At 46.6% G+C, this 12,730-nt stretch overlaps 1 protein-coding gene across 1 annotated transcript; it reads left to right on the top strand.

Moving 5' to 3' along the window:
* The first annotated feature begins 910 nt into the window (after positions 1-910).
* On the top strand, positions 911-1,391 carry LOC124651809 (phytosulfokines 5-like). The gene is made up of 2 exons (XM_047190844.1): positions 911-1,037; positions 1,141-1,391. The coding sequence occupies exons 1-2, from the start codon at positions 911-913 to the stop codon at positions 1,389-1,391; spliced, it is 378 nt and encodes a 125-aa protein (XP_047046800.1).
* Positions 1,392-12,730: the final 11,339 nt, after the last annotated feature.

Below are 12,730 nucleotides of genomic sequence, written 5' to 3'. Positions count from 1 at the left end.
ACTATAAATTTTTATATGATTTGTACTTATAATATATCTACAAAATTTGTATTATTATATATGAAATGAAAGAGGTCCTGAACTTTTTTTTTTCAAAATACCATGATTTAACAACAAAAAAAAACCTAAAGTATCTCTTGGCCAGGTAGTGAAATACCATGGTTTAATTTGGAATACTTCAGTTTATCCAAAACCGAGCTTTCCAAACTGAGCCCAAGATACAACGGTTTTGAAATTGTGGTATTCCAAAAACAGAGCTAAGAGAATTGAGGTATGGACCTCTTTTCCCAAAAACTATGGTTTTAGAAAAAGACATGTGCTTATGAAAACTGTAGTATCCCTTGGCCAGCACTGAATTTATTTCAGTGAAATACAATGGTGTTTGATTAATTTGATTTTAAAAAATCAAGCTGCCAAACTGAGACTTACTTTCGCAATTAACAAACGTGTGTAATATGTTTGTGTTTGGCAACGAAACAATAAGAAGCTATTGTGAGTTGCCCTAGCTAGCTTAGCCACAACTAGGTGCTTGTTTGTTTTGCCAGCGAAAGCTAGAGCCGCTATGGATTAACCAATCTCGATGTACTCGTGTTATACACATGTCATATTGTGTGTGCGTGTGCGTGTTCGTTCCATCACTAATTCAACATGTAAAATATTGCCATGTTCAACCCAAACCGACAACTGTACCCGTGTTTTATCTGTGTATCCCTCACCGTGGTTTGCAAGTTGCAAACTCATTTCACCACTGGCCGGGTTATAAATAGCTCCTCCTCGCCACCATGAACACACCACCCACACCCATTCGCTCGCTCCCGAAGCCAGTATCACACTTCGCACTCTAGCTTCATAGTACAACTCTTCTCTTCTTCGACAAGTACATCGTAGTTTAACGAGAAAATCGACAAGGATGACGAGACGCTGCGGTACCTCGTCGGCGCCGCCATTCGCCGCTCTTGCCCTGCTTCTCCTCCTTTCCTTCTCCCGCTGCGCCGCGGCCGCTCGCCTCCTCCCTGCCAGCACTGCTCCTCACGAAGGTAGCACCACACCACCGCCACTTATTCCTTCTTCACTTGTATTGCATATTAAAATTTAAAACCGATTACCTGCATGTGAACTCAAGGAGATGTATTTTCGCAGATTCTAGCGTAATCGACGTCAAGGCGGCCGACGCTGCGTCAGACGGGCTAGGGGCGCTTCCGGCGGAAGGCGGCAAGGTCGGCAATGGCGAGGAGCCGGCCCCGAAGGTGACGACGGCGGCGGCAGAGGATCTCGAAAAGGAGGAGGAGGCGTGCGAGGAGGGGATCACCGGCGAGGAGTGCATGCAGAGGAGGCTCCTCCACGACGCCCACCTCGACTACATCTACACGCAGCGCAAGGGCAGGCCATGAGATGAGCTTGCGATGCTGGATATTCAGTTGATACAGGGAATCGTCTGACTCTGACGATAATCGTGATGATTTTAGTTATACTACTATTCTATACTACCTGTTGTTTTGGCAATGTCAGTCCCGTGGCCCGTCCATCTAGGAACATAATTCGTGTGTGGGTCTGCTTTCGCACCGCCGGTTTGTACATCGCTAAAACTAGTAGTCTGCTAATAGCCTAATATACAAAATTGCATGACCTGCACAAGGAAGAAAAATGCGAAGAACAATGTCAAAAAAAAAATTATACTACTACTATCATATAATAAGCATCTTATTTTTATGTAGATATGGATGTATTCAAATATATTTTAGTTATAGATATATGGAAAATAGTGGGCTACCTAGGGGTATAGCTACCCACCCTCATCCAACCATTCATCGGTCCTATAGGACATTTCAGGCCGTAGATAGATCTAACGCCGTTAGATTTCATTTTCTCTCCCTTCCTCCACCTATTCCCACCCGCACGCCTCCATCCTCACCCGCCCACCGGCAAGCGGGGCGGAAGCATAGGTCGAGATCCCGCGCTGCTTTCGCCGCGTCGTAGCAGAGTCGGAGGACGCCGCCGCCGGCGCTGTTGTCCTCTCACCGTCGCGACACCTCCCGCCGTTCGCAGCTGCGCCGTTTCCGCCGGAGGTGAGCTCTCCTGCACTGCGTATCCGGACCGGACGTCGTCTCGAGACGGCCGCTTCTGCAGGTCGCTGCGAAGCATTTGGGTGGCCTCCGCCTGCGAGGTGTTCGGTCAAATGCTCGAACTAAAATGTGTCCCTTTTCAGATCATGGTGGACAGCGACGACGAGTACTACTTCAAGAACTTCATCGACACGTCGTCAGAAGAGGAGTCCGAAGACGATTTTTTCACGGATGCTGCGCTGCTCATCCACGAGCACGTCGTCTCGCAAATCCCCGTGCATCGGGGGTCCTTGCCGGGGCGCGCGGCCGCCTTGGACCGCAAAAGAGAACGCGGCCACGACCAGCTCTACAACGACTACTTCAAACCCAAGCCATTGTTCGTGCCGTCCATGTTTCGCCGTCGTTTTCGGATGACCAGGCCGCTGTTCCGCCGGATAATGGATGCCGTGAAGATCTACGACGACTACTTCTGTGCGAAAGTGGATGCAATTGGCAAGGTAGGCATCTCTTCGTACCGAAATGCACGGCAGCGATTAGGATGCTCGCATATGGCGTTGCCGGTGATTTCGTAGATGAGTACACGCGCATGAGTGAGTCAACCGGCTTGGAATCGATGTACAGGTTCTGCAGAGCTGTGATCGGTTCGTTCGGAGAAGAGTACCTCCGGCAACCTAATGCAGAGGACACAGCTCGTCTGTTGTCGATCAACGCTTCCAGGGGTTTTCCTGGGATGCTTGGCAGCATAGACTGCATGCACTCGGGAGTGGAAGAACTGCCCCTTTGGTTGGCAGGGGGTATACGGCGGCCATTCCGAGGGGTGCACAGTCATTCTTGAAGCTGTTGCTTCCCATGACACATGGATTTGGCACTCATTCTTCGGAATGGCTGGCTCGCACAATGACATCAATGTGCTGCAGCGCTCTCCGGTGTTTGATAGGCTAGCGTACGGTCAGTCCCATGATGTGGATTTTGAGATCAATGGCCACCACTACACGAAGGGGTACTACCTTGCTGATGGTATCTATCCACCTTGGGCTACACTCGTTAAGACAATCCGGAACCCCAACTCAGAGCAGGAGGCAAGGTTTGCCAAAGAGCGAGGAGGCAGCCCGGAAAGATGTCGAGCGGGCGTTTGGCATCCTCCAAGCTCGTTGGGCTATCGTCGGACACCCGCCGCGAGCCCGGGATGTGCAAACTCGTGGGAGGTGATGACCGCTTGTGTAATCATGCATAACATGATTGTTGAGGTAGAGCGGGATGATTCACTCTTTGATATTGACCGGGAAGGCCAAGGAGAGTTGGTTACTCCTCAGCAAGGAGCTCCGGCATCATTGCAGGACATTCTTCATGCGCACCATGAAATTCGAGATGTAGTTGTACACAACCAGCTTCAGGCTGATTTGGTCGAGCACATGTGGCAAGCACGTAGGCAACAATGCTGCAAACAACAATGATGAAGGAAATCTCGAAGCCTAGAGCATTTGTATCGTTTTTTCATTTTATTTCAATAATACTTTATCCTTGATTACATGGACTATGTAATGTGTAATACATTTTGAGCATTTGTACTATTTTATATATTTTATATAATATTTTTTTGCGTTTTTCTAGTGAATTTACAAGAAAAACATACCATATGGCGCCGCGACCCAAATCTGCCGCGTTGGGCGCACCGCGCGACCCAAACGGACGCGCGGACGCGGGGCGCTGTCCGCGCGTCCGCTCGGGCACGCAAACGGTCCAAAACGGACGGCCCAGCGCGTCCGTTTGGGTCGCCCGGTTGGAGATGCCCTTAGGTCTTATCAATTTTTCAGCCCATAGACTAATAGTAGTATACGCAGAAACTAGCATGTCTAGCAAAAATAGCTTCCAGCAGCAAGCTGTGGTGCACCTACCTGAGAAAAGCAAAGTAGCACGTCCAGGAGAGAGAGAGAGCGTGAGAACAACCAAGAGAAAGATAAGCCAGCTACCTGTATGGATGGTAGGGACCAGATAAAAAAGTGGTGCGTGCGCGGGAGCCAAGACGCATCGCGCGGGACAGTGCGCTGACCGGCACGACCGATTTTTGGCGTTCGATCGGTCGGCGGATAGCAACCATTTCTCCAATTTAAAGGGATCAGATCCGTACAGCCAGGAGCGGATGCATTTTTTCGATGGGAATGGACGCGGACTTTTCTTCGGCAGAACAACCACGCTTCACGTCTGCGGACGGAAGAATCTTCACTTTTGCATTTTTCCCTAAAAAACTGAACGGGTACGGCTGCAACTTTTTCTCTCATGGATAGCTTTCTTCAGTACGACCGCGGCTAACGGATTTGTAACAGCAACACGAATCACCGAACTACATCTAACGACTCTAAAGTCATGCGTAGGTATCACCCTAGGTAGAAAATCCGCGTCCATAGATATATATATATAACCGTATTTAAAAGAAAGTTAAATTATTTATTCTGGAACGGTGGAAGTACGTACTTAGTTACACATTGTGATGGCTTTTGTGTAAAGGAAAAATACAAGCTTTTCCCAACAAAATTGTACTATACATTCACAGAAATCTATAGATAGATATATACTACCTACATCCCAAATCTTAAGATTTGTATTTTTTTTAAAGTTATACTAAGTAAAGTTTGACCAAAAATTTAAAGGACGCGACTAGGGAGCCTCCGGGGGCTCGTTTGTCCAATCTAGCCCTCAGCCCAAATATAGAAAGTGGAGCATACGGACATCACATGCATATTTAATTAGATGCACTTTTTTAGAAAAAAAGTCATAACTCCTAGACCGTATCTTGAAATTGCAATCCGTTTTCACCGTTGGGTCTCTCGCGACTAGATCTTCGAAACTAGATCTCATTTGTATATGTTTTGACAAACATTTTTTTTCGAAAAGCAACTTAGTGTTGCGAAAAAAGCAACTTAGTACAAATAGTTGCTTCATTACACTTTTTTTAATATTTTGTAACCAACTTAGCTTTCTAGATACTCATCTAGCAATAACAATGAACAACTTCATGATACTTGACCTGCGACTTTGCACTACTTGTTGCCAAAAATATTTGATAGTATCCTTGGTACCTTGCATTCTAAGATAGACAACTTAGTAGCAACGAAAATACAACTTTATAACAAACAATGCACAACTTAGGCGCATGTATGCAACTTCGCGACAATGTTGCAAAACTTCACAACATTGATACTAGCTAGCTGACTTAGTACTAATGGTAGACAACTTACACAAAGTGATAGGCAAGTTCATTATTTTTCTGTGTTTTGTCGCTAACTTAGTTTTCGAGATACTCAAAACAGTTGGCAACCTCATAGTACTAAGACAAGCAACTTTGTACTACTAGTATCGTTCGCAACTTGGTTTTCGATGTACCCAACTTATTAGCAACGATATGCAACTACATAACAAATGGTGCGAAATTTAAATGTGGCGGTAGGCAAATTTACGATAATGGTGCAAAACTTCACAACGATGGTGGTAGCGGACTTAGTACTAATGGTATGCAACTTAGCCACAAAGATAGACAAGTTAACCCAAGTGGTGTGCAACTTCACTATTATGGTGCTAGCAACCTTAATAGTAGTGATAGGCAACTTAGACATGGTGCTACCTGACTTAGTACTAGTGGTAGACAACTTAGACGTAATGATGTGAAACAACAATTTACTGTCGGCAAATGCAACCTATCATCTCCAACATGCAACTTTGCTTGATCTAGCTACAACCCAGTTGGTAAATGGATGCAATTTAATAAAAAGAAACAACTTGCTACAGTTGGTTTTTAAGTTGCAGCCATAACCCTACTAAGTTGCATTTGGGGTATACAACTTCACAAATGAGGTATGCAACTTAGCACTAGGAGTATACAACTTAGTATTAGGCGTATAAAACTTAACAATAATAGGTATGCAACTTAAGACGTGTGTAGCAACAAATTGTTCTCACTTGCAGTTGATGGTGTTCTTTTTGTTGCAACCATAACCCGACTGAGTTGGATTTCGTGCATGCTATAGTTGCTCCACCCTCTAAAAGTAAGTTGTTATCACTCTGGTGTAGGGTATGCAACTTAGCACTAGTGGGCATACAACTTAGCAATTGTGTGTATTCAACTTAGGCAATTGTGGGTATGCAACTTAAGACCTGTGTAGCAATTTAGTTACATGGTGAACATAACTTAAGCATATTGACAGAAGCAACATAATTATAATCATCATGAAACTTAGGACATTGCATGTACAACAACTTGGTTAGGTGATAAAAACGACTTAGTTAGATGGTAGAAACAACTTAGGCATGTTGACATAAGCAACTTAATTAAATCATAATGAAAAGTCAGGGACATTGGTTGGCTTGTAAAACAACTTTGTTAGGTGGTAAAACATAACTTAGTTAGATTGATAATACAAGTTAGTTATTATGAAAGATCAACTTAATCAAAATCATAAACCAACTGATCAACAGAAGAGATTGAAAAATAGCTGAAAGTCTAAGGTAAAGCAGACAAACAAATTGCCTAGATTGAAAAGACAACTTAGTTATGATCATAGAGCAACTTAATAAAAATAAGAAACCAACTAATAAGCAAAGAGGTTGACAAGAAATAGCATAAAAAACTAAGGTAAAAGCATGATTACATAAAAACCAACTTGGTTAGATTGAGAAAACAACTTAGTTATAATGACAGGGTAAATTAATCAAAATCAAAAACCAACTAATAAGCGAAGAGGTTGATAAAAATACAAAAAATCTAAGGTAAGCATGTTGAGATAAAACGGTTTGGTTAGATTGAGAAGACAACATAGATATGATGTCACAGAAACATATTTGAAAGCAATAGCCATCTCATGTTACTATAAGACTGAGTTTCCGCTAATTTAGATGATACATGTAGATAAAAAAGGAACTATCGATAAACTAACTTAAGTAATTCAAGGCAAGATGCAGAATACAAACTACCCATGGAAAATAAATGTAACTTACTGATTACATATCATTACCTATTAGAACAAGGACTACTAGCAGTGGTGATGAACATTTTAGGCATAGGACAGATCAACCAAACTGGTGCTTAACCATGATATAAGCAACTTGATAATTTCTTCCCAAAAATCTGGATCATATAAAGCAATATAAAAACCCCTAATTGACTTCACAAATGCATATATGAGAAAACATCATGATGAAAACGAACCAGTGCTAGTGTCTTCAGAATCTAGAATCATACAAACACGGGGATCTACGAAAACAAGAAAATTTCTCCCAATTCCAACATTTAGTAGTATGCACATGATATATGAGGAATAAAATGAAGGTCCAATTGCCACAATTAATTTTGCTCTTTAGAAAACATCGCTTGTAGTAGTAGGTATTGCAAGGCATTCATACAGAAAAGTGTATGCATTGTCCCTGACAAAAAAAAATACACTAGCATATGCGCAAATGGGTGATGCTCTAATGCACAAAGCAACATAATATGAAACCAGGTGAGTAACCTCAAATGCTTCAGGTGCAAAGCTCATCGATCTCTGCAACAGGAATCCCAATGGTACATCCTTTTAGTGTTCTCATAGCCCCATAAATATGTACTCAATGACAATCAGTACTTCGCCTCCAACATACAGTACAGGTTTTCTGAGGCATATGAAAAGAAAACCATGGCCATTTCTCGTCTAACATCTAAACCAAGTATGCAGTGTCATATATAAAGGACACTAGCACAAAAACTGAACGAGATGCAGATGTTATACATCTAGACTATCAGTTTTGTAAAGGCAATTCATTGAACACCTGATGCACGCCAAGACACAGGCAGCTTACTCTTTGGAGCCAAGCCAGAAGGTCTTCAGACCGATGCAAGCACGTTTGATGTGCCATCCTCAATAGAGGTTGTCGGTGACGAAGGCGTTGTCGCGACAGCCCGCTGGCTTGTCTCGCCCTCCAGCCCCGATGCGGATGGTGGCCGGTGTCTCGACGGTGGCGTCGGCGAACAGGACAGGCGTGCGGTGGACCGCGTTGGCGAGAAGGAGAGAGGGTTGGAAGCAGGACTCAAGGCCACTTGTGCTCCAGGAGCAAGAGGAACGAGGCGCCGGCGGTCAGGTCCGATGCGTCGCCAGCCTCCGCGGGGCGCGCGCATGCGTCGTGGATTCTGAGGTTGCAGGGCGTGCGGCGGCTCCGGTCCGACTGGCTCGTAAGCGGGGATATCGCGGAGGAAGTGGCGGCGAGGCGCTAACCCACTGAGGTAGCGCGCTCTAGTCCGACGGCCCCGGCGGCGGGTATCTAGCGGATGAAGGTAGCGGCGAGGCGCATGCCCAGTGAGGCGAGGGGCTCTGGTCCGACCGGCGCGGCGGCACAAATCTCGCAGAGGATGGGTGCGGCGCCCCGAAAGTATACTGAGGCGGCTGGCTCCGGTCCGACGGCGAGAATCTCGCGGAGGAGGATAGGGGCGACGAAGGGAAGAAGAAGGGGAAAGTGGTCGGTGCGTGCCAGGTGGTCTCTCCAGGTCGGTTGTTGTCGGAACGTGGAACAGACGTGCGATCAACATGATCGGACGGCCACGGAACGGAGGCTGAGATGAGCTAATCCGCCTCCAAGCACTTTTTAGCATTTGGGAAATTTAAAACAATATATCAGCAAATATAATATTATGTAGATAGCATACGAAAATATGTTTCATTATCTATTTAATAATATTAATTTTGTATTTTGCATGTTAATGATTTTTGGTAAAAACTTAGTGATGAGGCGGTTTCTCGGCAATGCCCACCATGAGGGGCTTGGGTTTTAGAGAAAGGTGACGATGGAGGTTCCGGGAGCGAGACGGTACACGACGTACCCAGGTTCACATGCCCGCGGTGGAGGATCACTACATCCTGCTAGCAATCCACTATATGAATATATGTGTACAGAGGACCGCCATAAGCGGAGTTGTTGTATCTAGTCTAGTTCTAGTCTGCGGGTTGCGATGTCTAGACGTGTCACCTCTATGTATTTTTATTTCTGAATATCTCCATTTAAGGGGTGTCCCTGCCTGGCTTTATATATATCAGCCAAGCTAGGGTTTACAAGAGTTCTAGTAGGATTCGTATTGGAGTCTTCTTTCTTGTAATTCAAGTTGATTTTCCATGTGGGTCCAGCTTGTTGAATCCTTGTGTTGGTCCAGCTTCATAGTCTGCACCGGGTATGGCAATATCGAGTACCCGAAGGATTATGCCCACATCAGTAGCCCCCGAGTGTCTGGCCGAAGTGAAGCTTCGGGCAGGGACTAAAGTTGTCATCGCCCGAATGTCTTGATCATCTGTTGAATGTTGAATCTGTGCTTGATGTAGAGTCGAAGTTGCTTTTTGTCGGGTGCGCGAAGCGCTCCCGATGGGACTAGCCCCCCGAGTCTATGGGCGGGTGCTTGCAGCTGCGCATAGACTCAAGTTGTACTACTCGAAGATCTTGATGTTTACGCCGACGTCTTCGGGTTTATTCTTCTTTGTCGACGAGGTTGCTATCTTTTTATCAGGTGCGCGTCCAGCACTCCCGATGGGAGTAGCCCCCGAGCCTGTAGATGAATATGAAATAGTCATGTATAGGGTGTAAAAAATGCTGAGTTGAATACCGTAGATTCTTTCGAGTTCTGAGAACATGATGTCGATGACTTTGATGATGTCATAGATAGAGGAGTTGATGATTTGAATGATGTCACAGATGATTCGATGATTTTGAGGATGTCCCGGAGGAGTCGATGATTCAGATGATATCCCGGAGGAATCGATAATTTGGATGATATCCCGGAGGAGTCGATAATTTGGATGATGTCCGGGGGAGTCGATGATTTTATCGGGTGCGCGTCCAGCGCTCCCGATGGAAGTATCCCCCGAGTCTAGGCACGGATTCTTGCAACCGTGTGTAGACTCAAGTCGAGCAACCCGATGTTATAGTTTTCTTCAGGTGCCGTTGACACATTGTTGTTTGTTTCAAGGGACAATTTTTAATGCACTTTGAGCATCGTTGATGCCATTGTTTGTAAGTTTATCGGAGGCGAATCTTTGAGTGATCAACTCTTGTTGCAGGTTCGCTAAACCCGTAGTAATGTGCAACTTTGCTTCAACCGATGATGTATGTTTTGGCGTCAGCCTCCGAACGAATCAAAGGAACTGTGCCTGTCGTCGAATCCGTCGCTCTTTAGCACTTCTGTAGTTTAAAGTACCAGCATGGGTCTTTTTGTAAGTAGTTTTTATCCTTGCCATCGGCAGCACTCTCTTATTCTTGAGGCTTCAGCAGAGGATAATTGTATATTGTTGTAAGTTCCGTTGATTACCATCTATTGCAGCGCTCGAATTTTCAGAGGATTTAGATGATAACTTCAGGTATAAAGAGTCTTCAAATTTGCTTGAATTACCCTTGCTATTAGCAGGACTCGTGTATTCTGAGGTTCCCGTTGATTACCATCTATTGCAGCGCTCGTATTTTCAGAGGCTTTTTAGATGATAACTTCAGGTATAAAGAGTCTTCAATTTTGAATTCCAGGGAACCAGCGCTCCCGCCGGGAGTAGTAAAAAATAGTCGGAGATCTTCATGTCTTCTTGAATTTCAGCAAACCAGCGCTCCCATCGGGAGTAGTAAAAATAGTCGGAGATCTTCATGTCTTCTTGAATTTCAGTGCTCCCGATGGGAGTAAACGCAATAGTTCGAAGATATTTCAAGAGCCCCCGAGTAATTCCCGCGCTCCCGACGGGAGCACATCGGGTCAATATTATATAATTTGATATCCATTGAATATTCCAGACGATGAATTCACCGACCCGAGAGTGCATCGGGAGAAGATATATCCAGAGTCGAAGAAGATAAATCCATTGATAACCATAGGTGATGAAGCCATTGACCCGGGAGTTCATCGGAAGAAGATATATCGAGAGCCGAAGAAGATAAGTCCATCGAGTAATCGAGAGTACTGGAGGTAATGGCACCTCCCTAAGCATCGGGTTTGGCGAAAGGAAGAGAGACACTGAGTTCGACCGCGGCGAGACCAATGTGGAGGAAGGTTGCATGGTAGACGCAGTCGGAGTAATCAATCAGAAATAGTTGATGTGGCGGGCACGGTTAAAGTAGTCGCACGGCCATAAATAGTTGATGTGACGGGCGCAGTCGAAATAGTTGTGTCAGCAAAGATAGTCCATGCGGCGGGCGCAGTCGAAATAGTTGCGCCACCAGAGATAGTCCATGCGGCGGCCGCAGTCGAAATAGTTGCGCCATCACAGATAGTCCATGCGGCGGGCGCAGTCAAAATAGTTGCGCCACCAGAGATAGTTCATGCGGCGGGCGCAGTCGAAATAGTTGCGCCACCAGAGATAGTCCATGCGGCGGGCGCAGTCGAAATAGTTGCGCCACCAAAGATAGTCCATGCGGCGCGCGCGGAATAGTTGCGCCATCAGAGATAGTCCATGCGGCGGGCGCAGTCAAAATAGTTATGTCACCAAAGATAGTCCATGCGGCGGGCGCAGTTGAAATAGTTGCGCCACCAAAAATTATCCATGCAGTGGGCACAGTCGAAATAGTTGTGCCACCAGAGATAGTCCATGCAGCCACACGGCGCCTAGTTGACGTGACCGATGAAGAGGACACACAGTTGATATGGCCGATCTGCGGCGGGTGAGCATCGAAATATATTGAGTCTGTAATGTCGGGTCCAAGAAAGGTAAGAGCATCTCCACTCGTTTGGCCTCCCCACGCCGAAATCCGGGGTAAATTTCGTCCGGATTGGACGTAAAATTGGCGTGGGGAGGACCAGTTTCCCAGTCGCGATCTCAGGCGAAGATGCCGATCTAAATTTGAAAAATGAAAGCTTGACAAAATACAGCTAAAAACGATTGAATTTAGACTAAATTTAATGATATTTACTATATAGAGGGCGAAGTTCATACATAGAGGCCGAATTCGAATATATTTCGAATTCGACCGGGGGAATACAAATTTATATATTAAAACACGACACTCTACATGCCGAAATGGCGTTAGAACACCGTGTAGTCCTCGTCGTCGTCGCCGTTGCCGCCATCATCGAAACGCGGCGGCGCCTGGCTGCTGGTGCCCTGGCCGGGGTCTCCCCACCGGCCACCGTTGCGCGGCGGGGACGGCGAGGGCTTGTACCAGTCATCGTCGGACTCCGCCTCGAGGTCGATGACGGGGATGGGGGCACCAGATGGAGGAGTTGCAGGCCGGCAGTAGCGAGCGGACTGCTCGAGGAGCCGAGCCTGCCGCTCCGCCTCCTCCTTCTCCCACTGCTCCCTCGACCAGGCGCAGGCCTGGTCGAGGGGCATGGCGTTGTCGGCGGGGACGAGGTCCTGGAGGGACCTCGCCATGACGGCCTCGAGGTTTGCGGCGTCCTCGGCGTCGTGGACCTCGTCCACCTTCATTGGCTTGCGCTTCCGCCCACCGCTGCAGGTGCCTGGTTCGCTCTTGTGGCGGAGGCGGCCGCGTGGCGTCGAGGGCTCGCGGATGACGATCCCGCCGCCGCTGCACGCACGGTTGCTCGGCGGGGAAAGCTTCTCCTGTTTCACCGGCGCCCATGATGCGCCGTGGCTGCCAGCTGCTTCCCTGGTGGCGGCTGGCCGATGCCTTCGACGATGGGGGCATCGTCAGAACGGGCGCGTTGCCGCCCTCGATGTGCTCAA

This window comes from Lolium rigidum, chromosome 5, assembly GCF_022539505.1.
Source record: "Lolium rigidum isolate FL_2022 chromosome 5, APGP_CSIRO_Lrig_0.1, whole genome shotgun sequence".
NCBI classification, from domain to species: domain Eukaryota; kingdom Viridiplantae; phylum Streptophyta; class Magnoliopsida; order Poales; family Poaceae; genus Lolium; species Lolium rigidum.
The sequence above is the reverse complement of the archived record's forward strand: the minus strand, read 5'-3'. Positions and strand labels throughout refer to the sequence as shown.